The following is a 27,196-nucleotide window of genomic DNA, read 5'->3' as shown; positions in this document are numbered from 1 at the left end:
ACTTCTTTTTTATTATACAGCTTAGCGTAAAATTTATAAAAGGCTCTACTAATGGTAGCCTGCTCCAAATACGTTTTGTTATCTTCGCAAATTTTATTTATTATCTTCTTTTCCCTTTTCTTCTTCAATTGCCATGCCAGGTACTTCCCAGGTTTATTAGCACCCTCAAACGCTTTTTGATTCAGTCTTTTGAGATTCCACTCCAATTCTTTATTGCTCATTGCTGTTAGCTGTTCTTGAAGTATTTTAATTTCCTGGTATACCTTCTTTTTCCCTGGTCTCTTTTTTAGCTGTATTTCTTTGGCTTTTATTTTCTCCTCAATCTCTTGTCTTTTCTCCTCTTTCTTCTTTCTTGCTCTACCATTTAAGTCCATTAGTATGCCCCTTACAACCGCCTTGTAAGCATCCCAAACTTTATTGGTTGGTACTTCTTTATTCACGTTGTATTGTATAAAAAACTTTGTCTCTCTTCTCAGTATTTCCATATTCTCTCTTTCCTGTAACAAGTCCTCATTTATTCTCCATGCTTTCCTTTTTCTCTTTTTTCCAAATTTCCACATAATTGGGTTGTGATCTGAGCCTACCATAGGCATTATTTCTACCTCCTTAGTCCATAATGCTAAGTCTTTTGAGGCCCAGATCATATCAATTCTTGATAATGTAGAATGCCTTGCAGAATAAAAAGTAAACTGTCTGCTTTTAGGATATTCTCTCCTCCATACATCTTCAAGAGTCTCTTGTTGAATCAACTCAAAAAAAAGCTTTGGTAATAGTCCTCTTTTCTTTTGTGCCGTTGTAGTCTTTTTGTCTAGTTCCAAGTCTGTCACTCCATTGAAGTCTCCAGCAAGAATTATCTGATCGTATGCAAGATCGTCTAAATGCTTCCTTAAATCCTCAAAGAAGCTTTCTTTTGCACCGTTAGGTGCATAAAGTCCGACTACCAACACTCTCTTTAAATTCCAAATACATTCCACTGCTACAAATCTAGCTTCCACATCTCTCATAACAAATTTTGGCTGTAGCTCCTCTTTTATGTACAACACCACTCCTCTTTTTTTCTTGTTGGAGGCCGCTACATATTCTTTGCCCAATTTTCCAGATTTTAAATATTTTACATCCTGCTTTCTGACATGGGTCTCTTGCAAACAAACAATGTCACATTTTTGTTTTAGTAGCCAGTGAAAAGTATTTTTCCTCTTATTCGGTGAGTTTAGTCCATTTACATTCCAAGATAATACTTTACACTCCATACTCATGATCTTGTTGGTAAGTCTTTTTCATTGTCCTTAATAAATCGCTCCATCTCTCGCTCAGATCTGATGCGTTTTTTGGCCCCTCCAAACTCAAAGGACACTCCTTCCGGTAACTCCCATCTGTACCTGATTTTCATGTCCTTCAAAATCTGAATTAGCACTTTATATTTTTTCCGGTCCAGTAACACTGATCTGGGCAGTTCCTTCATTATAATAATCGTCTTGCCATCAATCTCCAATGGATCTTGAAACTGTTTTGTCACAATCCTCTCTTTCATATTTCGTGTTGTAAACTGCACAATCACATCTCTTGGTAGTTTCCTCTGGGTTGCTATTCTCGAATTCACACGGTATGCCACATCTAGGATAGCCACAACTTCCTCCTCCTCCTTCCCCAGGTACTCAGCCAACACCTCAGTCATCTGTTCTTGCGCTGACTTTCCTTCCACTTCTGGCAAGCCACGAAAACGTAGCTGCTTCTCCATATGTTTAGTTTCTGCAACTGACATTCTCCCCTTCACCAATCTCATCTCTGTTTGTTGCGTGTCTGCTAAATTCTCCATCGCGTCTTCTACTGTTTTAACTCTCTGCTGCGTTCCTTGTAATTCACTTCGTATTGTTTCCATACCTTTTTTCACTTCTGACAGCTCCGATTTTACTGTCTGTGTAACCTCTTTAACCTCTTTTATCAGCTCCAATTTCGTGTCCTTAAGTTCTTTAATCATATCTAAAAGTTTTTTGTCCAGGTTTTTATCCAGGTTTTCTATTGCCGATTGCCACTCTTTTTTTGACATCGTGGGGCTTGCTTTAGCTCGCTCCCACGAATCCGCTCTCTTCCTTAACTCCGTGGCGTAAAATTTAACGTTTTTCTATTTTAAATGTCCCGGTCTTCTTATAGAAATTAAATTTTAAAGAGTCCAAAATGTCGGGCGTCTTTTCTCTATGGTTTCTCTATGATTTTGTAATCCAAGATGGCCTACTTCCTTTTCCGCTGAAGCCGCGACCCTTCCCCTTTCAAAAATGGCGATTCCCTACTTCCTGCCCTCCAGCAAGGGCCGCTTCTCTCCAGCCACTCTATTGTTATTACGCACTTCCTGTCTCCCGTCTTCCCACAGCAGATCTCGCGATGGTGTCTTTTTCTCACAGCTCCAAAGCCACAGGTATTCAAAACAATAGTCCCATTTCTTTAATAACTTCTTTAAACTTAGTCTCTTTTTAAATTCGATTCCTGCCGAGTCTTCCCCTCCTTTTCACTAGTCTGTTGCAGTTTAAAAATCTACTTTTTTTTTCCTCTCTGTTTTTATCAATCTGTCCCGTCTCAGAAGATAATGATCTTTACCTTCTCTTCACTTTTCTCGGGTTGTAATCGCTGTTTCGATTTTAAGTTCTCCTCTCAGCTTCTTCCCCCAATCGATGCTTGGGTATGTAGGTCTTATGCCAGCCGAATTGGCCCCAAAACTGCCGCAGAGATTATAGCCGACCCGTCGCAAGGTGGGACCTCAAGGATCGGGGGGAGACTCGTTGTGTAGAGCCCCCCCTCGTCCGAGATCTAGCTCACCCTAGGGTCTTGAGCGTTCTTTGCCTGCTCCCCGCCTGAGAGCAGTCGGCCGCGGGCTATTTTCACCCCGCCGGCCGGTTAAAATGGCAGTCCGGTCAGCTCCGCAAGTGGAGCTGCGTTAGACCTCCATGGATCCCAAACAGGAAGTCTCCGAACTGGGAGAGACTTACAATGGAGACAAGGGCTGTGGGGGTGTCGGACATTTTGCAGCACAATGCCCCATAAGACCGGTGCAGGAGAGAAGGGGCCAAGGTGCACCGAAAACCAGCCCCCCCCTAAACCACCGAGTCGGAGATTGCCTCCGAAGCGGGGGAGGCCAGAGACCGGTTTGGATGCCAATGAGAGTCCCAGAAATACTGAGAAACCCATACAAAAGGAAGCAGAGGAGGACTTTACCTTGCCGTTGGAAAATGAGAAAGGCCTGCCGTGAAAAGGTCCCGGTGGCAGGTCTCTAAAGAGCCCAAACCACCAGAGGTGGGAGAAAGAGGGGCCATACTGTTTATGCCCGTGATGTTACTGAATCCAAAAAAGGGGACTCATGTGCAGGTGCAAGCATTAATAGATTCTGGATGTTCCCAGGACTTAATATCGCCAGCCCTGGTCGCAGGACTAGGACTGGCACTAATAAAACTCAAAGACCCTATAGTATTTGAGCAAATGAACGGGTCTAGTATGACTCCCGCAACCTTTAAAACGGAGCCTACCCCAACGGGCATGAGGAATCATTGGGAGAATAGAACATATTTTCAGTTTATGGAATTCAAGTTATTCTGATTTCATCTCCCACCCCTTGCTGCAAGAAATCCAAGGTCTCTTGGTTCAAAGATTTTTATTGAAAGATTATATTCAAAGTACAGGTGTCCATTTGTAATCCAAAGGCATGAAAGCTTCTGGCTGACAGCGAAGCTTTGTTGAGAATGACGTATTAGTTCCAAAAAGCAATATATCAAATCCTCCCTGTATTTCCCCCCCTCCATTGCCCGGCTACAGTCGATGCCTGGGAAGGAGAGGGATGCTCCTCCAAGGTCGATGTCTAGCCACAGTAGATAAGGCCTTCCTGCCTCCCTGGGAACACAGCTGTGAACATATGGACAGAAAACACTGGAAAACTACAGCATGAGAAAACATCTGAAAGCAATATGGAGTTACTGTGGATAGCAGGCCTGACACATATGTAGTTAGTGATGTGGCCAAATATCCCTTGGTACTAGGAAGTCGTTGACTTTGGGACCATGACCCATACATCAAATGGTCCACTGGAATGATGATTTTAAAAGGAGATCGTTGTGAAAAACGCATGAACTAAAGTGTGGGGCCAGGAGGCACCCTCCCCGTTAGACACGGTGTTATTGACTGCAGAGGAGGAAAAAGCCATTCCCCCAAATATCAAGATTTAAAACAAGTGTTTGATGAAAGAGAAGCTGATGAGCTTCCCCACCACAGAAACACAGACTGTCCTATTGAACTCATTCCAGGGGAAAAGTTGCCTAAAGGAAAACTGTACTCTATGAGCCCAGCAGAAAAAAAGGAGCTGAGAGAGTTCATTGATAAAAACCTGGAGCGGGGATTCATCTGCCCTGCCAGCTCCACCCATGCAGCGCCTGTGTTATTCTGCAAAAAGAAAGATGGGGAGCTGAGACTGTGTACTGATTATCGAGGAATAAATGCTGTGTCCATGTCAAATGCTTATCTCCTCCCTCTAATCAGAGATTTGCTCAGTGTGGTGGCACAAGTGAAAATCTTCTTGAAGTTGGACTTAAAAGATGCTTACTTCTGGGTAAGAATAAGGGAGGGCGATGAATGGACGACTGCCTTTAATACCCCCCTGGGGCAGTTCGAATACCCTCGTAATACCTTTTGGCCTCCAAAGGGCCCCAGGTGTGTTTATGAATTTAATCAATGAAGTGCTACATGAGCACCTGTACAATGGAGTGGTTGTTTACCTAGATGATGTGCTGATTTATTCTGCTGATAAAGAATCTCATGTGGAATTGGTCAGAAAGTTGCTGACTGCTTTAAAAAAGCACAGGCTCCCCGTAAAATTATCTAAATGTGAGTTCCACAAGGAGGAACTGGATTTCTTGGGGTACTGGTTCTCACATCAAGGACTCAAAATGGACCCGGCAACAATCCAAGCTGTAGTGGGGTGGGAACCACCCAAAATGAGAAGACAATTGCAATCATTTCTAGGGTTTGCTAAGTTTTACAGACTCTTCATAAAGAACTTTGCTCAAATCGCTCTCCCTTTCATAGACTTGCTAAAAACCAAGGGAAGGGGAACGCAAGGGGAAAAGCCTAGTGCTAAATTGAATTGGACTGCAGAGTGCCAAGACGCTTTTGAAAAGCTAAAAAAAGTTGTTTAATTCAGAGCTGGTTCTGCAGCACCCAGATGAGAACTGAAACTTTGTGGTCCAAGTAGATGCAAGCGATTCTGCCGTGGGGGTGTTTTATTACAAGTAAATAACGAAGGGAAGTTGTGGCCATGCGCATACATTCCTAAAAAATTATCTGAGACAGAACGCAAATGGAGCGTGTGGGAGAAGGAAACTTTCACAGTGAAATTTGCACTCACCACCTGGCAACATTGGTTAGAGGGGGCCACAATTCCTTTTGAAGTATGGACTGATCCCAAAAACTTAGAAGCATTATGCACTCCCCGTAGACTGAACACCAAACAGTTAAGATGGGCGGAATTCTTTTCCAAATTCAACTTCGTGTTGAAGTACCTCCCTGGCCGATCAAAGTTCCTAGCGGACTTACTTTTGCACATGCCCCAACATGACAGCCAGAAGGAGGAGATAATTGATACAGTTTTCTCACCAGCTCAATTGGGAGGAGCAGTGATGACAGCCAAGCTGCGAAAACACAAAGCAGCACGAAACCTGATCTCTCAGAATGGGGAGAGAGATTAAAAGCTGAAACAAAAAGGGAGGGGGAAAATGTGCCCAAAGCTGAACTGAAAAAGGAGAAATATGGCCACTGGTACATAATGGGCAAACTATACGTCCCAGCCAGTTTAAGAAAAGAAATCTTGCAACAATACCATGATACCAAAACAGCTGGACATTTTGGGTATCTCAAAACCTTAAACTTAGTACAAAGACAGTTTTGGTGGCCAGCGATGAGAAAAGACATTTCTCAATATGTATCCTCCTGCCCAATGTGTATAATGGGAAAATCTAGGAGGGGAAAAACCCCTGGACTATTGCAACCCTTAGAAACCGCTCCTAGACCGTGGGCAGTCATTTCCATGGACTTTATCACTGACCTTCCCCTCTCGAAAGGACGCACAGTCATTTTAGTGGTGGTGGATCTATTTTCAAAACAGGCTCGTTTTATTCCCTGTACTACAATCCCTACAGCTAAGAAACTGGCCAGCCTGTTCATAAAACACGTGGTCAAACTGCACTCCTTTCCTAATAAGGTAATATCCGACCGAGGTCCACAGTTTGTTGCCAACTTCTGGCGGGAGCTTCTCAAAATTACTGGAATTGAACAAGGAATTAGCTCCGCCTACCATCCTGAGAGCGATGGACAATCGGAACAGTTCCTAAGATGCTACGTTAACTACCAGCAGGATAATTGGACTGATTTTCTTGATTTTGCCGAATATGCATACAACAACTCAATAGACAGCTCTATAGGAGCCACCCCTTTTAAAATAGTACATGGATATGAAGGAAACGCCTTGCTTTTTGCTACAACCCCTGGATCCCAACAGCCAGGAGATCTAGAGGAATGGACTAATTTAACTTCCCAATGGGGAATCATACAAAAGACTTTGGACAAAGCAAAAGAGGACTATACGAAATTTGCAGACAGAAAACGCTCTGAACAATGGTAAGTACAACCAGGAGACTTTGTATACATTTCCACCAAAAACATTAAAGGAGAACAACCCAGCAAAAAATTGGGGTGGAAATATTTAGGACCTTTTCCTATAAAGAAGTTGATCAATGAAGTAACTGTAGAAATTGAGCTCCCCAAGAATCTTAGACAAATTCACCCAGTATTTCATTTAAGCCTTCTGAAAAAGGCTCCCCCCACCTGACCAGCGGCATCCAGAATGGGGACCCCCACACCCAATGCTGGTGGATGGACATATTCATTATGAAGTGAAATAAATCCTGGATTCTAAAATTAAACACAACAGAATTTTTTTTTTACCTATTTAGGTGGAAGGACTTTGATGAAGTGGGTAGAACAATCCCATATGAATGCTCCTAAACGTGTGTCAAACTTCCATAAATGTTATCCTGACAAACCTGGCCCTTGAGGGGAGGGGCCATCCTTAGGGATTCAGAATGTCATGACTGAGCCCCATCCATGCCAATACTCATACTAATATTGACCTGCTGTTCTGAACCAATGTTTCATGCTGTAACTCTGTGTCATATTGCCAATGCCATAACTCTTTCTTTCACAAGCTTCTGGCAGGTGCTTTATCTAACTGACTGTAGAAACTCTCAGGACTTCTGACCTTGTAGACAGCTCACTCCCATGCATGTCTTGACTTTGATCTTTTGCTTTCTCAGTGACTCTACTTGATGGTACAAATATGTGAGATGTTCTCACACAAGTTCGCTCCAAAAATCCTATTTACTATTGGGAGGGGGGAAGGAGCAAACGTGTGTATTAAGAGGAAAGATTTTTCCACATATCACTATTCCTGTCAATCTTGCTCTTACTGCTCAGACACTTACCTTGCTTCTGAGTAATCCTATGGACATATCTGTGGAAATGATTTGATTTCTGAATAAACACCATTTAACCAAGAGCCTGGATTTCTTGTTGCAATGGTACAGGGATCTATCTGCCATAGCCTGTCATCCACAGCCTGACAGGGAGGGGGGAGAAGGGAGCTCTGCTCAGTCTCTGTGTTAAGTTCAAGGTCAGGTTCCCAGGCTTCAGCAGGAACTGGTAACCAAAAACACCTTGCCTGGAAAATAAGCAGTTAGCAACAAAGCAACAGAATGCTGGTTCTACTCTGCACGTACTCAGAGGCATTATAGCATAATACTATATCGCTTGATGCATGGCAGATACGCTGAAGGCCTATCTGACACAAATTAACACCCACTTACAAAGTATGTTATTGTTTACAAAGTGGTTTACAAAGTATGTTGTTATTATTATTCCCACAACAACAATCACCCTGTGAAGTGAGTGGGGTTGAGAGAGTTCTGAGAGAGCTGTGACTGACCCAAGGTCACCCAGCTGGCTTCAAGCAGGGGAGTGGGGAATCAAACCCAGTTCTCCAGATTAGAGTCCTGCTGCTCTTAACCACTATACCAAACTGGCTCTCTTCTCATTTTAAATCGTTGCCTGACCGCTGTGGTCAGTTGGCTGAAAGTGAACACATTGAAACTGAACCCATACAAAACAGAAGTGATGCTGGTTGGGAAGGCAGACCTCTTGAAGGTCATTTTGCTCCCCACTTTTGATCAGGATCAGACGACCCTTGCAGACTTCGTTAAGAGCCTGGGGGTTATACTGGACCCAGCACCGCTGCTAGAGAAGTACGCTAATGCAGGTGCAAAAAACACCTTCCACAAATTCAGTCCAGCCTGAAATGGCCCCCTACCTTGGCGTGGCTGATCTGGCCACCTGGTCCACAGCATGGTGACATCATGACTTGACTACTGTAATGCACTCTACATAGGTCTCTCCTCAAAGTCAACACAGAGACTTCATTTGGGGCAGAATACCACCGCTCCATTATTATCAGGAGTGAGATGGAGGAGGCATATGACTTCCATTCTGCAGTTACTCCAGAGGCTACCTATCCGTTACCAAGCTCAATTCAAGCCCTCCATGGCCTTGGCCCCTCATACCTGCAGGGAATGCCTCTCTTCATATGTTCCACAACGGAAGCTGCACTCATCTCCGGCGGGTGCCACCCTCCAAATGGGCTAAATCAACAACCGCCTGCATATGTTCGTTTTCTGTATGGGTCCCCACCTTATAGAACAGGCTGCCTGATGAAGTCATGGAAAGCTCCCACTCTCGTTGCTTTCCACAAACTGTAAAAAAACAAATTATTCAGGAGGCCTTTCTTCCAAAGGACTCTACTATAAGGAAATGGTTGAAAGAGATGCGTCAGTAAAGGTTTAGGGGCTGTAGACTTTGCTACTGCACACTGTCTGCTACTGTTGTTTATGAAGTCATGTCAAATTGTTTGTGTTTCAGCACTGTATCAGATTTCTGCATTTTCAAATTTCTGCAATCTGTCTCCTATTGTATTGTTTATTGAATGCTCCAGCTGTTGATTGTATTGTGATCCACCTTGAGTCTCGGTGATAAATAAATGAATGGATATGGGAGAAGAGACATATCTCTCCCAGGATCATGACTGAGTTGTGTAAAGCGTGACATTTCTTGCTGTTTCTCTTCTCTGTGCACCTGTAGTCTGATGCACTTTTTAATAAGCGACACACGCTGGAGTGCATTGGCTATTTTTTCCTCCTGCACAGTCAGTGGCATGTATTTGATTGCAAAGACGGATTGCAAGATTAGCTGGGTTTGCAAACATTCGAGACACATAAAGAATCCTAAGTAGTAAGTCTCATCTCAGAATCTCAATCAGGATTCTTGTCCTTTGTGTTACTATGTGTGAAGATTATGGCAATGGCAGCAGTCTGGTGTTAGGTGTAGCAAGAAAGCAATGTAACTCTGTAATCATGCAAGGAAGCATCCGCATTCACGCGTCGAAATGGCTCACTAAACAATTGGTTCCTGTACACAGCTGGCAAGCAGAACGTGAGGTGAACTGATGGGAGCCTGAGCATAATTATGGGCCATCTTTCTTCCTCGATCCCTCCGTATCTTAGATACCCTTGTTCTCAGTCATCTTAAGTCTTTAACCACTTTCTCAATTATTCCACTGGGGGGAGCTCCTCTTCTAACCTTGCCCTCCTCTGTTGCCTCTGCTATTTTTTAGTTCTGAGCGAACCATAAGAATTCAGAACTAGCTACACGCAAAAAAGCACCTATCCATCATTGCCTCTCTACCTTTCCTTCTGGTCCCTCTTCACACTGCCTGCCTGACTCTTCAATTGTTGCAGTGTTACTCCAAATTCTTGAAGGAGCATGTGTATCAGTCGCTCCATCGGCTTCTCATCCGTTACTGGACTCAATTCAAGGTCATGACTATTACATTCAGATCTCTTCATGGCCTTGGACCCTCATATCTGCATGACTGCCTCTCCCCCTATATTCCGCCATAGCAGCTTCACTTACCTGGACTCTTACCTTCTGCAGATACTGCCCTGCAGTTGGGCAAAATCAACAGCTGCCCTCATCTGTGCTTTCTCTGTGATGGCCCCCACCTTATGGAACGGCCTGCCTGAGGACATCAAAAGCTCCCACTCTCTTGGGTTTCAGCAAACTATAAGACTCAACAAAAGCTCTCGTTTCCACACTTGGTACTGTTGACCCGGAATGAATCACAGATGTATTGAAGATTGATAATATGCAGGGCTTTTTTTCAGCAGGAACGCGGGGGAACGGAGTTCCGGAACCTCTTGAAAATGGCCACATGGCTGGTGGCCCCGCCCCCTGATCTCCAGACAGAGGGGAGTTGAGATTGCCCTCTGCGCCGCTCAGCGGCGCGGAGGGCAATCTCAACTCCCCTCTGTCTGGAGATCAGGGGGCGGGGCCACCAGCCATGTGGCCATTTTCTCCAAGGGCAACCCACTGAGTTCCACCACCTCTTTTCCCAGAAAAAAAGCCCTGGTAATATGTATTACCGTGTATTGACTTTTGTGATGTTTGTATTATAGGATGCACTTTGGGCACGGAGCACTTTAAATTGTAGTAAAGCTATCAAATAGTTGTTAACAGTGTGGAAACGAGAGCTTATGTTGAGTCTTTAGGTTTGGGCGCTCTCGAGTGTAACAGCTTCTTTGGTTTATAATTTTCAGCAAACTATGCAAAACTGAATTATATATAGGAGGGGTTTCTACCCAGATTCTAGGACTGTGTCATAAGAAGTAGCTTAGAGATATGCATTGGATGAATATTTGTCAGAGATGCTTTAGGCTGATCCTGCACTGGGCAGGGGGTTGGATGAGAAGGTCTGTATGGCCCCTTCCAACTCGGTGATTCTGTGAAAGGGGCTATATGCTATGCTATTGGGTACTGTCTGCTGATGTAGATATGCTACATTGCCAAAGATGTCAGGTTAATTAATTAGTCTTTGTTGCAGAAAAGTTTCCGCTCTGTGTTCTGCTTTATGCTTGTTTTCAAATATACTGCTACCATACCCTGTTGTACGTGTTTTTCACCGAATGTCCTAACTTGTTGATCATATTGTATTTTGCTCAGTGAATGTCCTAGCCATTGATTAGCACAGTGAGAAAGGCAGACTACCACCACCACCACCACCACCACCACCACCACCACCACCACCACAATAATATGCCCCGAACTGAACTCCTTCTTAAGCTTTCATATTTCCATTTATTCTCTGTATGCATTGACAAGATTGCTATCCACTCTGTCAATCCTGGCTCCATTTTTGACTTCCCCCCCAACCTTTGCTTCCTTCACAGAGTTCTCCCTATGCTGCATTTCTAAAATTCACCCCTTTCTTCTTCATCCCCTCCTCTAAAACTCTGGGTCATATTCTTGCCACCTCTCGTGACGGCCCCAAATCTTGTAACGCGGGGCTTGGAATGGTGACCTCAAGAGATGGCCTCTTCCCAGACCCATTCCGAGCTGTGTTGAAATGCTCATCAAAGTTCTGGCCCATCTCAGGGCGGCTCAGCACCGGATCTCCCTGAAGGCTCCCGGTTCAGAAATAGTACATCTTATTCTTAATTGGGAGACCTGCTACTGTCTTAAGCAGCTACGCAAAATCCTTGAAGTTCTATACAAAATATTTTATAGCTATATGGAACATTTAGTGTGAAGACAAGAGAATCACATAAAGGAAACCTAGAACTGACTTTAACCGTAAACTGTATGGTTGCAGAAAGGGGTGGGGTCCTAGCTCAGTGGAAGAGCGCAAGCGCTGCCTGTGGAAAGTGACCCGTTCGGTCTACAGCATCTTCAGCTGGAGAAGGTTTCAAAAGCCTGGTTGTTTTACAAGAGATTGGCAGCAATCCCAAGGACACTTTCCAGGGTGTAATGCCCGTTGAACAAAATGGAACTTACTTCCGAGAAGACTTGTTTAGAATTGCTCCCCAAAGCAGGTGAAATAAGGAAAGAAAGCCGGGGTGTGCGTGGAAGTTAAAATAGCCCTGGAGCCATCCAAGCTGAGCAGTCCCTTGTGGCCAGTACTGGAGGGGGCTCCAAGCTCCGATGCAACTTGGCCAGCAATGCCCACGGTGGGTATTGACTCACCAGCTTCCTCTCCGGCCAAGCAGCCACTGCCAGTGGCCTTGAGGGGCAGCAGAAACTTTCCCAGTGAGATAAAAGATCAGTTGGCCCATGTAAGGAAGACTAAGGAAGACTAAATTCCAGTTCCCACCTTCAGTTCCCTGCACTCGCTCCAGTGAGCAGTGGGAGAAGAATACGGGGGAAGCCGACATCACTAACACTGTAACCATCACTTCCAGGTCATTGCCCAGAAAGGATGTCATAGTGCCCCCTCCTGGTGCTCTAGGAATGACTGGGTCAATTCCTAGAATGTTGAATGTTCCCCACTAAGGTTGCCGACCCGGAGCATCTGGAGGTTGGGAGCATTCGTGGGGTAGAGACTGGAGGAACAACATGATGCAATACGCTGAGAATTTTCCGCCATCTTTGTGTCCAAAACCATAGAGAGTGTTCCCTCTCCCTCCAGTCCCTCCACTCCCCACTCCATTAAGTAAGGGTCTATTCCCTACACTAAAATCTTCCTGCAAATAGAAAACCAGCACAATGGCAAAGAGTTGGGCTGCTACTTTTTGTCTCTGATGTGCTCGTTTTCTATTTGCAAGGATTTTTTAAAAACGTGAATAGCATTCAAAAAGGGTATCCTGCATTCTGAAGTGGGGCATCCGTTTTATGCCTGTCCCACTTTACCATCCTGTTTCCATTTCATTCTGCAGTACAGAAGATCAGGCGTATGAAAAAAAGGACTTTTTCAATATTATAGTCCCCCTTCTTTTCCAGACACCTCCTTCCCGTTTAAACCATGGGAAAGGGGAAATGTACATACCCTTGGTGTGTACCCAGAATGAGCACTTTTGACCCTTACACTGAAGCCCAGCCCTGATAGGAGAGTTCAAGTCACCATTAGGGAAATGCTGGGTACTATTGGATGCAAGCCAGTCCGGTCATTGCATGTTCGTTCAGCTGCTGTCAATAAACAGTGGCTTAAATACTGGGAATGTGGTACAATGTTCTGTCCAGGGCTTTTTTTCAGCTGGAACACGGTGGAAAGGAGTTCTGGAACCTCTAGAAAATGGTCACATGGCTGGTGGCCCCGCCCCCTGATCTCCAGACAGAGGGAGTTTAGATCACCCTCTGCACCGCTGAGCGGCATGGAAGGCAATCTCAACTCCCCTCTGTTTGGAGATCAGGGGGCGGGGCCACCAGCCATGTGACCATTTTCTCCTAGGGCAACCTAGTGAGTTCCACCACCTCTTTTCCCAGAAAAAAAGCCCTGGTTCTGTCCAACCCAGTTCTGCAACTCTGTATCTCAGTGGCAGGAACAGAGTGAAAGAGCTTTCTGCTAAGATGAATCAATAAAGTAAGATAGCAAATGTTGAACACCAAGCCTACAGAGTGAAGAAATAGCACCCTCCATAGAGGGGGTGATTTATTTGCTGGAAGTTGCAATTAGTCTGATAGGTGGGAACCTCCCTAGGGCATATGAAAAGGGTTGTCTGAAGCGTACCTGGTGGTGGAAGGCCCTATTCTCCACACTGCTGCCAATGCAATGCCAGGGCCTCCCTTTCTGTTCCTCTGCTAGGCAGACTCAGCCCGTGATATTTCAGAAGCCCCCCCCCCCCTCCGGGCGCTGTTTCAAGCCTCTCCCACCCGAGAAAACGGTCATTTCCTGCAAATAAATTGCTCCTTTTACTGATACACATTCAACTGATTTATTGGATCATAAGAGAGGTAATCATTTCTCCATGTAATTATGTAAATACACTACAAAAATAGTGATAATGGCTTTTTCAAAGGCTCCTTTAGCAGCGATTTGTCATATTAGCTGCCTTGAGCCTGTATTCAGAAGGGCGGGATAGAAACGATTTAAATAAATAAAAATAAATCTCTCGCTCTCTTTCCAGGAGGAACAGCTGCAGTCCCATGAGAATAAAATGAGGCAGATTGCGGATGAGTTAACTGAGCATAAACTACATCCAGTAGTGAAAGGCCTCAAGTCAAAAGAAGCTGAAGAATACCGTTTGAAAGAGCATTACTTAATATTTGAGGTAAGTCTCTTTCGTTTTCCAGTGGACAAGTTACCTCAGAACTGAGGAGTAGCATGGATAAACCTGGGCCGTTTCCAGATGGCTTACCTTCACGTGGGACGTCGCGCCTCGTTGCGGGGAAAATGCGAAATACCGCGTTTCCTTGCGCGAGTTTTGTGCGACGTCGCGCAAAACTCACGCGAGGAAACGCAATATTTCGCATTTTCCCCGCAACGAGGCGCGACGTCCCGCGTGAAGGTAAGCCATCTGGAAACGGCCCTGGAGAGGGTGGCTGACGCATGCACAGAACAACATAAGTCGGGAAGACTGGTCTCAAAGTCATTCCATTGAATGATATTTTGAGAAGGGTGTTCCCCATTGAACACATGAAGCTGCCTTATACTGAAACAGGCAGGGTCAGCTTTGTCTACTCAGTTTGCCAGCAGCTTTCCAGGGGGGTGGGGGATCAGTCAGGGGTCTTTCACATCACCCACTGCCTAGTCCTTTCAACTGGAGAGGCTGGGAATTGAACCTGGGAACTTCTGTATGCCAAGTTGCCGAGCAGACGTTCTACCACTGAGCCATGCCCCCTCCCAAATATTTTTCGGTGCCTTTTCTGAGAACTCATTTCTCAAGTTCCCCGAAAAGGCATTGAAAAAACGGAAGGTAAACAGCCTGCTACCGTTTTGAAATCAGAGAAACATGCAGAGTGAAGGAGAAAAGCTGGCAGCGTTTGGTGAGTGGGCCGTCCTTTTTAAGGATGTGTGGAAACAGCCATGGTAATCCCATGCTGGTTTACTCCTGCCAAAGGCCACTGAAATTAGCAGGCTTTGACTGGAGTAAATCTGCATAGGATCGTGCTGTGATTCTCCTGTGTTTCTGTTAAGTACCTTCTAGGTAGTGGATTGGAGCACTGTAAATATGGTTCTTACCAATGTGAACACCAGATGTTTGGGAAAGTCCTCGAGCCGTTGAGGTTGCTGTCTTCGCGCAGAGTGGCATTCTAGGATTTCATGACTTGCCACACAACGAATTCACATGTTCTGTTGCCTGCTGCCTTTCTTTGAAGTTGTTCTTCTGTTGGGTTTCTTGTGTTTCCGACTGTGTTTCCCACCCTTTCTGCTGTGCTATTTTATTTTGCTTTGCTCACTTGGCAGCGATTGATCAGGAGGAAGGAGGGTTGCCAGCCTCCAGGTGGTAGCTGGAGATCTCCCGGAATTACAATTGATCTCCAGGTGACAGAGATCAGTTCCCCTGAAGAAAACTGCTGCTTTGAAGGGTGGACTCTATGTTGTTATACCCCACGGAGCCCCCTCCCGTCCCCAAACCCCACCCTCCCCAGGCTCCACCCCCAAGCCTCCAGGAATTTCCCAACCCAACCCAAAATTGCAACCCTTAGAGGAAGGCCATCTACCCGACGTTCCACTCACTCGTTAACATCTTCCTCTCAAGCCCTGAATTATAGATCTGTCTGCCATGTTTTTATTCCTCCCACCTTTCTTTAAGCTCATATCAGTATCCTTCACATATGACGTGTTAACTTTCTGTAAAGTAACAGCAAAGTCACCAATGCTGAGTGATATTCTGTCTTCTGTGCTTCTCCTGGGCCGATTCCAGACGGCCAGAAATAGCGTTTTTTTCCGCGGGAATAATCGCTTACCGGCCACGCGTGTATTTTCGCCTCCATCCGCTGTGTCTCGTCTACATCCGCTTTGTGCCGTGCCGTCCTGCTTCTGGATGTTCGCACGGCCAACTGAGGGACCCGGAATTGGTTCTTTCCTCCCCGCCACAACTGACGTCGGGGGCCTTCATTGGTTCACATCTCGGTTTTTTTTTTTTGGTCTTTTTTCTTGTTTTGCGCAAATGCGCAAATGCGCATGTGTGCGAAAATGCGGCGTCGACGATGCTCTCGATGATTGGTCAGGAGCGTCTCGCGAGGTACATTGGTTGACGATGTGGCCCCTCTCAGCCATCTGCCTCGAGATTGTTTGGAAGTAGTCCAGGTTCCTATGGGTGCTTCGGAGAGCTTCCTGTATCTTCTCCTCCCCCCAGAAGTGTAGCAGATCCATTATCTCTCTATGCCGCCAGGACACCCCCCGCTTCCCAGCCACTTCCACTCCGCTGGCCATGCTGCTCCCGACAAGCCGATATTGCACGAGCACAAGTGTGCGTGCCTGTGCCTGCGTGCTGTGATTTCTCGGCAACTGAGATTGCCCCCCTGCAAACGCCCCTGCAATCGGTGATTGCAGCGATACGTCTCAGGGTTGGATTCTCTGAGGGTGACAAAATGGCGGCCGATAGTAAAGCCTCAAGTGCGCATTTCAGGAGGGCCACACCAATGCAATTGCGCACATGCGGAAAATGGATCGGAAAAAAACATGGCCACGTGTCCTGATGCTGATTATGCATCTGTGCGCATTTGCGCAGTTCTATGTTCGCAGACGCGCGAGTGCGCAAATGGCGACTGTGTTTTTTTTTTAAAAAAAATGGCGATATTGTGGCCAGCCACCCGGCAAAGGTCTGGAAAGGGGAGTGCCTCTCCACCGTGACGAATCGTCATGAAGTGGCCAAACCCGCCATACCATGTCCACTTTTATAGCACGACCGAGCGCCATGGACCGCAGGTAAGCCGGGACAGGAAATTGCGGGTTTTTACGAGTGCTGTCGCTTGAAAAGCGAAAGCACTCGCTTTATTTGTGCCCGTCTGGAATCGGCCCTGGTATAGTTTCTAATCATTCAGTTAATTTCTTTAGTGCAAAAAAACATACACCTCAGTGGAGGCAGAAGAAAGCCTCAGCACAGAAAATGGAAGAGCACTTTGATCATGAATTGCGGTTGGCATCAGCAGGTCCTCATAAGTTCTGCAACTCCAACGTTTGAAAACCTACCTCAATTCCCCTCTATTGTGACCTCTCAGTGCAGTCCTAAGGACACTATCATGGAAAAAAGACTCAGGGCCAAGCTACACATGACGAATGACACTTGAACGGCAAGTGGATTGAGTGGAGGGCAAGTGGACAGGGAGGAATACACTTGCCATTCAAGTGTCATTCGTCATGTGTAGCTTGGCCCTCAGTCAATAACCTGGGACTTACTTTTGAGTAGGCCTGCTTAGGCTTGCTCCCAGTGTTTTACATATTGTCACAATATCCTGTCAAAATATTTCTGATCAGAGCTATTTTTTACTTTCTCCCAAACTGGAATTCTGTTTAATTTTATGCATTCATTATAACAATTTGTAAAGTCAGGGCAAAAGGCAGCATCTGTCAGTCATGAAAGCAATTTATTGTCAAGCTGATTCACAGGGACAACAACTCTAGAGACTTTTAACATAACATTCTACTTTAAATCTATCAGGAAATACTTAAAATTGAATTGCAGGCTTCCTCACAGCTTGTTTCAAATCTGTTGCTATCCTGGGTTTTCCCCGTTATTTCCCCGATTGTTCTCAAACTTTCTTTGCTCTGATGTTCCTGTTTGATATGACTCAGAGGTGTGCTGTTTCCTCCTTTCTGTAGTCTCTGGCACACTTCAGAAGGAACCGCTTACCACACCTTGGCATCATTTTGCACAGCTGTCCTGTGTATGTAAAATGCCGTCAAGTTGCAGCCAACTTACGGTGATCCCTGGTGGGGTTTTCAAGGCAAGAGACTAACAGAGGTGGTTTGCCATTGCTTGTCTCTGTGTAGTGACCCTGGACTTCTTTGGTGGGCTCCCGTCCAAGTACAAACCAGAGTTGATCCTTAGCTTCTGAAATTTGACACGATCGGGCTAGCCTGGGCCATCCAGGTCATGGCGCAAAAGTGCCATGGGCAGAGGAATTTTTTAAAAATGGAACAGTAGCAAGTAAACACCACGGCAGTTGGCAAAAGTAGCAGTCTGTTTTCTAAAGCAATGGGGGCAGAACTGGGCAAAACTCCTGCTTCCTCAGAGAGAGAAGAACAAGCGGGGCTCCATGCCACAATCTCAACTCCCCTCTGTCTGGCGATCAGGGGGCGGGGCCACCAGCCATGTGACCATTTTCTCCAAGGGCAACCCACTGAGTTCCACCACCTCTTTTCCCAGAAAAAAAGCCCTGGATGTAAGTAACCCTTCCTGCTCTCTCTCCCACTTCATCATCTTCTTTCTCAGGTGTAGAAAGGCAGTTCTGCCTCTTCCCTGAGTGGGACGCCTTGGGAGGAGTGCAAAGGATCATAGCCCAAAACGAAGATGATTATTGTTGAGCAAGATCCTTTGCCTGCGCCTCAGTCCCCTTCCTTCCCAATGCTCTGCACAGCACAGCAGCCCCTCAAAATGTTTCTAGGTTGCGGGGAGGGGGGACAGCAAGAGATCTGAGGTCCCATCCAGTTACAGAGTGATTGTATGCTGACTTCCAGCCAAAGAGTAATTTACCATCTCTCAGTGGTTATTAGCCACGGTGACTAATGGAACCTCCACATTCAGAGGCAGTAAACCTCTGAATGCCAGTGCCGGGAGACAACATCGGGGGAAGGCCTCGGCCTCCGTGCCCTCCAGAGTAACTGGTTGGCCACTGTGTGGGACAGGATGCTGGGCTGGAGGGACTGCTGGTCTGAGCCAGAAGGGCTTTTTGGATGTTCTTAAACTGCTTTTGTGAATGTCTGCAGGCTTATTTCAGAATAAGCCCATTTCATTCACTGGGGCTTAAGTGATCATACCCAGGATCAGGGGTTTTTTTCTGGGTAAAGAGGTGGTGGAACCCAGTGGGTTGCCCTCGGAGAAAATGGTCACATGGCTGGTGGCCCCGCCCCCTGATCTCCAGACAGAGGGGAGTTGAGATTGCCCTCCTCGCTGCTGAGGGCAATCTCAACTCCCCTCTGTCTGGAGATCAGGGGGCGGGGCCACCAGCCATGTGACCATTTTCAAGAGGTGCCGGAACTCCGTTCCACCGTGTTGCAGCTGAAAAAAAGCCCTGCCCAGGATTAATGCAACAAAGAGGATGAAATTCCGGAGAGGACAAGCCCTGCCACCATTGCCAGGCCAAAGGAGTTCTCCATGGGAGGGTGAGGGAGAGGGTGTGGCGGGGTCGGGGCCTGGCTCTTTCCATGGCCACATTAAACAACATTTTCAAAAGGAAAATACAGTATCAGATCAGGACTCTGTATAAGGACGGCAGAAATGGAGAAAGAGTAGAGCACAACCCTCCATGCCACAGCGCTTTCTTGGGAGTCACAGCAGCAAAAAGGAAACCACACCAGTGCGGCCGGGTGAAAGGCATCATAGATACATTCTTTTTTTAAAAAAAAAATTAGTAACTTGAAAGGAACAGTTTCCAGGTGAATATAGGTGTGTGTGTGTGTGTGTGTGTGTGTGTGTGTGTGTGAGAGAGAGAGAGAGAGAGAGAGAGAGAGAGAGAGAGATGTGTTGTCAAGTCACTTCTGACTTATGGTGACCCTATAATTTAACAATTTTCAAAACATCCTCTCGTTAACAGCCTTGCTCAGGTCTTGCAAAGCAGAGGCTGTGGTTTCCTTTTATCAGGTCAATCAGGGCCAGCGTCACCTTTGAGCTGGTGAGGCAGGTGCTACAGGCACCATGGGGCCGGAGGGGGCACCGGGGGCGAAGGCGCGTGCCATGGAGCTGGCGTGCCTGGCCTGCAGCTGCTGCTGCAGCCGGCCAGCCCTGCGCCGCCGCCGCTGCCCCTGCCACTGCCACATGCCCCTGGCCGGGCGCAGCAGCCATGGGCCAGGCACAGCAGGTGGCCGGGGCATCGTGCAGAGCGCGGGCAGCCTCCTCGCGCCGCCCCAGCCACCCACAGGCCAATGGGCCCGGCTATGCTGCATGATGACGTCATTATGTGATGACGTCATCACGCAGTCTGGGGCATGCACACGCGCATGCTGCGCACGTACACACAGGAGAATGGCCGCAGGTGCCAGAAACCTTGGCGCCGGCGGTGAGGTCAAGCCATCTCGTTTTGGATCTTCCTCTTTTCCTGCTGCCTTCTGCCTTTCCTAGAATTATTGACTTTTCCAGTGTCTTCTCAGGATGTGACCAAAGTACAATAACCTCAGTTTTGTCATATTTGGCAGAATATGATATCCATAAAACTCTCTTCCAGCACCACATTTCAAATGAAATAGCTTTCTTCCTGTTATCTTTCTTCATTGTCCAACTTTCACATCTTATCTATACATAGTAATGGAGAATACCATCATGTGGATTATCTTGATCTTGGTCCCCAGGGACACATCCATTCCTTATCATTAAAGAATCTTTCCTAGTTTCTTCTTGGCTGCCCTTCCAACTCTCAATTTCCTTCTGATTTTTTGGTTGCAGTCTCCCTTTTGGTTGATGATTGAGCCAAGGAATAGAAAACCTTGAACAATTTCAGTTTCTTCATTGCTAACCGTAAAACTGCATAATTCCTCAATAGTCATTACTTTTGTCTTCTTGACATTCAGCTGTAATCCTGCTTTGGCACTTACTTCTTTAACCTTCTCCAGTAGTCATTTCGATTCACTGTTTTCTGCCAGTAATGTGGTGTCATCTGCATACCTCAAATTGTTAATGTTCCTTCCACCAGTTTTCACTCGACCTTCTTCTAAAGCTTTCTCTAAATGGCCAGCAAGCCCAGGTATGAAATAAACAAGTTGTGCAGTCCCTCAGGGCCAAGCTACAAGTGACGAATGACACTTGAACGGCAAGTGGATCGAGTGGAGCGCCAGTGGAGGGCAAGTGAACAGGGAGAAATACACTTGCCGTTCAAGTGTCATTCGTCACTTGTAGCTTGGCCCTCAATTTATCTGACCAAACTCGGAAATTTCTCAACCCAGCAATCAATGGTTTACACAAGGGCTTTATTATTTTCTCTCTTTCCCCTCACCTAGTTTTCCTTCCCTTAATCTTTTAGCCAGGGCTTTTTTTCTGGGAAAATATATATAAAAGTGGTATTAGGCAGAAGTCTTTAAAACTTAATCAGGGTGTGGAGAATCCCTCGTGGCCATTCCAGTATTTGCAGGTCTGTTTTGTTGCGCAGTCACCTGGGCGCACAACGTAGCTGTCATCCTAGTGACAGCTGGATTTTTGTCAGCCAATAGCTTTGCCAAGGATATGGTATCTGGCAACCCCTCCAGACCAGATAACAAGGGAAGAATCAGGGGTCATTTCGTAGAAAAAGAGCTGCAGGACCTCATTAGCACAACTCATTAGCACAACTCATTTGCATATGCCACTCCCCTTGCCATCACCGGAAGTGTGTCATTAGTATAACTGATTTTCATGTGCCACACCCCCTGACATCGCCTATCCTGGCTGTTTTGGGCCTGATTCTGGCCATTTTGGGCCCAAACTGGGCTGTTTCAGCCCCGATCCAGGCCAAAACAGGCCCAAAATGGGTAAAAATCAAATGGACGGGGCCACCTGACATGTGACCTTTTCGGAGAATTACCAGAACTACGTTCCTGCGTGTTCCTCCTCAAAATGAGCCCTGATCACAATTCCTCTTGACTTTATTCTTAGCCTAGTTTTTAAAAAATAACTTAGCATACTTTTTCTGGCTCCTTTAACAACCTGTACTATGTTGATTCTTTCTTTTCGACCCCCCCACCTCAAATTTCTTTCCTTTCGTTATTTCAGTTTTTTCTTCTGCATTAATGAAAACAATCCTTAAAATATCAATTTCATCTTTTTACTAAATATAAACATTACACCAGTACTAACGGGAAAGAGTGTGACACAGTGATACACGTCTTGAACTTGTTGTTCAGTTATTTCTACTGGGTTGAGTATGGTTAAGGCAGAAGTTCATTATCCCTGGGTTTACCTCCAAGTTTATTTGACACTCTCCCTTTCTGATGGACTGTGTTTGGGGCTCACTCTCTTTAAAATGTCCTTTTTTTGTCAGTACAATACCATGCAAGCTGATGGCTCTGTATAAACAAACAAACCAAATGGCCTTTTTAGGATCTCGGTTTGCCAATTCTAGGACTATGGAAAGGGTAACTAATAGGAGGAGTCCTGTGTATGAATAGAAACAGTATTTTGGCAGAACCTTCAAGGCTGAGTATTGCATGTTGTATATACCACAGCCAAAAACACGCTTATGTTCCTCATCATGTCTTCTGTGCTGGCACACATGGGAACTGCACGTGCATAGGCTGGCCTTCCCATGTGTGCCTGCACAGAAGACCACTTGATGAACAACAGTTACAGGCAGGGCTTTTTTTCTGGGAAAAGAGGGGGTGGAACTCTGTGGGTTGCCCTCGGAGAAAATGGTCACATGGCTGGTGGCCCCACCCCCTGATCTCCAGACAGAGGGGAGTTTAGATTGTCCTCTGTGCCACTTGGTGGCGCGGAGGGCAATCTCAACTCCCCTCTGTCTGGAGATCAGGGGGTGGGGCCACCGGCCATGTGACCATTTTCAAGAGGTTCCGGAACTCCGTTCCACCGCATTCCAGCTGAAAAAAAGCCCTGGTTAGAGGTAAGTGCAACCCTTTTTGCTCCCAGAATCCCATTCATACCTGCGACTAAGAAATTGTTGCTTTCAGTTCTCAGTGTGCCCAAATAGCCTGACAGCTTAGCTTTCACTGGAGCAAACACAGGGGTTTTTAACACAGATTATGGGATTCCCTTAAGGCAAGAGGAGTAATAGCCATCGTTTGCCTCTTTCTGTGGCCATGATCACTGCTGATGCTCAAATGCTTCCTTCTTTTTCAACACTTCCTGCAGAAAAGTCGCTATGAGACGTATATCAATCTCCTGTGCATGAAGATAAAGGCTGGGACAGATGACCTGGAAAAAATTGAAGCCAATCTTTTCACAATGGAAACTGAAGACATCTCCTTGAGGAAGACGTATTCCAGCCCGTCCATAAGCCAAGGACAGTTGCCGGCAATGAGCAAAGCAGAAAAGGATGTTACAGAGCAAAGCACTTCTGGCCACCAATAAAGTGCAGGTGGTCCACATGGGATAGCCAGTCCTCCTCACCTACAACATATGAGCACAATTATTTCTGAGAGGTACACAATGTACGTGGCTCAAATACGACAGCAAAAAGAATTCAAAGAAGCTTTAGTTTACACTAAATCTCTCCTGGTGCTTCAGTGTTTCAGGATCACACTGTCCACTGTGGTTTTTCCTGTAGCCATTTCCTTGACTGACGTTAGCCTGAAAGGGCGTGCAATAAAAGGTCCTGCCCCACTTAGAAGAGCTGAGCTGCTCATTTGGTAGCTGCTCTTCCTTGGGGTTTGCCGGCTTTTCTACTGAGCAATTCCTGCGGTATCTGACAACCTGGAGACGCAACCAAGTCTGTCCTTTTATTTTTAAGAGTTACCGGTGGGACTGCAGCACTATGTATCAGTCAAGAAATTGTAGGACAGCAAATGTATAGAAACAGTGGGCAGAATTTGTCCACAGTGCAATGACAGGGTCTGGGGTGGACAGTTTCTGAGTTAGCGGGAGTTAGCGACTATCCCGCAAACTCCCTAAGTGGCATTGCAAAAACTGCATTAGCGGCCTGTACAGTTTTAAAATGCAGCGCCAAATGTACAACTTTGCAGAGGTGAGAGACTGGCAGGAAGAAATCAACTTTAATATACAGGGATCTTAGCAATGCTAAGCATTTTTTTTTTTAAAAAAATGTAATCGCTTAAACATTTCTGCTTCTGTTTTGTAACAGAAGATTCCCATCTAGCTTTGCGGCCTCGGCGCTCCTGTTGCTATGCGCTCCACTGCCATAAATAGCCAATTTGCTGCTGTCTCTTGTGCCAGTTCCTTCTGCTTCTGCTTTCTGGGCATCCAAGCAATCGCAAGCTTCGCTACATGCATTGGGGAGGGTGGGCAATCAAGCTGCTGGTCACAGATAGTTGTACATAAACTCCATTTCGCTTTCAGCATAAACAGACTTGCTTAACGGGACGTCTTGCTTCTCTTCTTTCTTCTGGCAATCGAAGTGATTCCTGCTGCATTTTCAAGGCCTCCAGCACTTTATTTACAAATTGATTCATCTTCATCTTTTTTTCTAGACATGTTCACAGTTAACCAAGTTCCAGTTTTAAAGGATCTTGTTGCTGCTAATTACAGTAATTTACAGGTTATATTTTTGCAGCTTTTTAAGAAAAGGGTAATAAAGAGATTTGTTTGGATTCTCACAGCTCTTAAGAATTTATAAATGATTGAGTTTCCATAATGTTTCTTACCACGGAGAAGCCACCGCCCTGTTTTGCCACTCCCTTTTTAAAATACCTTTAGGTTTTTTTGTACAGTTTGATAGTTTTATTTGAAAGGATGCACTAAGAATCATGTACAAATCAATAAAGATGAACCTGTTAATAAAGATAATTCAGTGCCATCTAATGCTTCTTTTAATTACTTGTGACATGACAGCAGAAACGGTACACGGGAGGTTGTCCAAAAACCCAGACGTTCATCTGGATCCTTTCTTTCCAAAGAGGCCTTCACCACTGGTTGGGACTAACCAGTCCTTTAACTTCCAGGGAAAGTTGCTGGTGGGTTGATATCATGAAGGGCCACTGGCAGCCAAGCCACCATTCAGCAAGGCGTGGGTCCAACCTGGGGCAAATCCACATTACTCATTCTAAGTCGCATGTTCCCCGCATTCCCCACGCAATCCCGAGTGCCGGTCACATTACCTCATTAAACAGACGCATTTCATTCGCATTTCTCCCGAATATGTGGTCACAGGTTTTCAACGGGAGTTTCACGGTGGCCGTGAACGGGCCAATGCGCAATTTACGCGTTTTTTTTAAAAACCACCCCCCTTCCTGTCGCTCCGGCCGTTCCGAGAGTTTCTATTGGCTGATTCAACTTGCAAGTGCTCTGTAGTCTTCAAAAGACTGTTTTTGACATCATAGCATTGGATTTATTGATTATGCTGTTTCTGAATCAAATCTGGTAGTTTGAAAAATCATTTTCGGGTGAATCCACCCTCAGAATGGACTCGCGAAACTTCCTTTTTAACTGTTTTTTATTTTTTTTATTTTATATTACTGTAATATCGAAATTACAAAATATCGAAATAATGACACTCCGAGGAAGTGAAACTTCAGTAAAATTCAGGCACTGAACTGTCCTGCATAGGAAATGCCCACGAAAGCTTCCCACATGCTTCCAAATTTCCAAAAAAGAAACGGGAGAGAGCCATCAGTGCTGTCAGTGGGGGAAAGAGAGGCATCATTATCTTCAATGATGTTTCTTTATAAGGAAAGATCGAAATAACGGAAAAGTGCGCTCAAAAAAATTAAAAAAAAATGGGCGGGGGAAAAAAGGTCCCGCCCCAAAAAGCGGTTTTCGAGCGGCCGTGTGATGGGAGGGACGCCCGAGAAAGATGGATTGGAAGCAGGAATGTGAACGAAGAGGAAAAAATCGCGGATTGGAGGCAAACGGAAGATATCCGATAAACATGCGGGTAATGGGTGAATGTGGATTTGACCCTGGTCAGGTAAAAACAGACCTTCTGCCGGTTCTCCACTGCTACCAAGTCCAAGCTGAAAGACGCCAGCTGGCTTAAAGTGGTCCCAATCAAACAGCCCTGCTCGTGGTGCAGAGGAGGCAACGGCCAAGACTGCCTCATTGTTGCCATTGTGGTTGCCCCCCTCCCAGGTTTGCTTTTCAATCCAATCAAGGTCATGCCTGCGCAATGAACACATGCACTACTCTGATACATATCCCCAGGGCTTTTTTTCTGGGAAAAGAGGTGGTGGAACTCAGTGGGTTGCCCTCGGAGAAAATGGTCACATGGCTGGTGGCCCCGCCCCCTGATCTCCAGACAGAGGGGAGTTGAGATTGCCCTCCGGTGGAGGGCAATCTCAACTCCCCTCTGTCTGGAGATCAGGGGGCGGGGCCAACAGCCATGTGACCATTTTCAAGAGGTTCCGGAACTCCGTTCCACCACATTCCAACGGAAAAAAAGCCCTGCATATCCCCCTCTGGGCTCTTTAACTTCCCAGCACAGTTGGTGGTGGTGCCTCTTGTCTGACCTTCAGCTCCTTTTCTGTCAGGATTCGAAGGGGCACCACTCCACACACTCAGAGCCATTGGGAGGGAAAAGCCAGAAATCCCGTAAATTTCTCAGTAAATGCTCATTGTGACATGTTTTATCTTAGGCAAAGAGTTTGTCATACTAAATAACCTTATGGATACTTGATTGAACGAGGCTTTAGAGGGATCATGAGAGTTTAGCATGCTAAACATGAAGATAGGACTTGAGTCCAGTGGCACCTTGGAGACCAACAAGATTTTCAGGGTATAAGCTTTCAAGAGTCAAAGCTCCCTTCTTCAGATACCGTAGTGGGCAGAATTAATAAGATGCAATTTAACATGGAGAAGTACCAGGTTCTCCACCTGGGTAACAAAAATACAAAGCATGAATACTGGATGAGGGATACACTTCTGGGTAGCAGTGTGTGTAAACAAGATCTTGGGACATGGGTGGATGGGAAGCTAAATATAAGCAGTCAGTGTGATGCAGCAGCAGAAAAGGCTAACACAATCTTGGGATGTATCAACAAAGGCATAACATCCAAATCACAGGATATTATTGTCCCACTGTATACTACATTGGTCAGGCCCCACCTGGAGTATTGTGTACTGTTCTGGAGGCCTCGCTTCAAAAAAAAAGTGTGGACAAACTGGAACGGGAGCAGAGGAATACAATCAGGATGATCAGGGGCCTGGAGACCAAGCCCTAGGAGGAGAGACAGAGGGACCTGGGAATGTTCAGTTTGGAGAAAGGGAGGCTGAGGGGAGACATGATTGCTCTCTTTAAGTATTTAGAAGGCCATCAGGGGGAGGGAAGGGAGTTGTTCCTTTTGGCAACAAAGGGTAGGACTCGCAATAATGGGTTTAAATTACAGGAGGGAAGGTACCAGCTGGACATTAGGAAAAACTTCTTCACATTAAGAGTAATTCAGCAGCGGAATTGGCTGCCTAGGGATGTGGTGGGTTCTCCCTCATTTGCAGTCTTCAAGGAGCAGCTGGACAAATACTTGTCTGGGATGCATTAGGCTGTTCCTGCATTGGGCAGGAGTTCGGACTAGATGGTCTGTAAGGCCTCTTCCAAC

The 27,196-nt window shown here is 45.9% G+C and overlaps 1 protein-coding gene across 1 annotated transcript in view; it reads left to right on the top strand.

Moving 5' to 3' along the window:
* PSD2 (pleckstrin and Sec7 domain containing 2) overlaps positions 1 to 23,063 on the top strand; it is a 91,249-nt gene extending 68,186 nt beyond the window's left edge. Inside the window, exons 13-14 of the mRNA XM_054985238.1 lie at positions 14,034 to 14,177; positions 22,845 to 23,063. Coding sequence (XP_054841213.1) covers positions 14,034 to 14,177; positions 22,845 to 23,063 — 363 coding nt within the window. The remainder of the gene's footprint in view (positions 1 to 14,033; positions 14,178 to 22,844) is intronic.
* The last annotated feature ends 4,133 nt before the right edge of the window (positions 23,064 to 27,196 follow it).

This window comes from Eublepharis macularius, chromosome 7 (genome assembly GCF_028583425.1).
Source record: "Eublepharis macularius isolate TG4126 chromosome 7, MPM_Emac_v1.0, whole genome shotgun sequence".
In the NCBI taxonomy this organism is placed as follows: Eukaryota; Metazoa; Chordata; class Lepidosauria; order Squamata; family Eublepharidae; genus Eublepharis; species Eublepharis macularius.
Note: the sequence above shows the minus strand (reverse complement) of the source record. Positions and strands in the feature narration are given on the sequence as shown.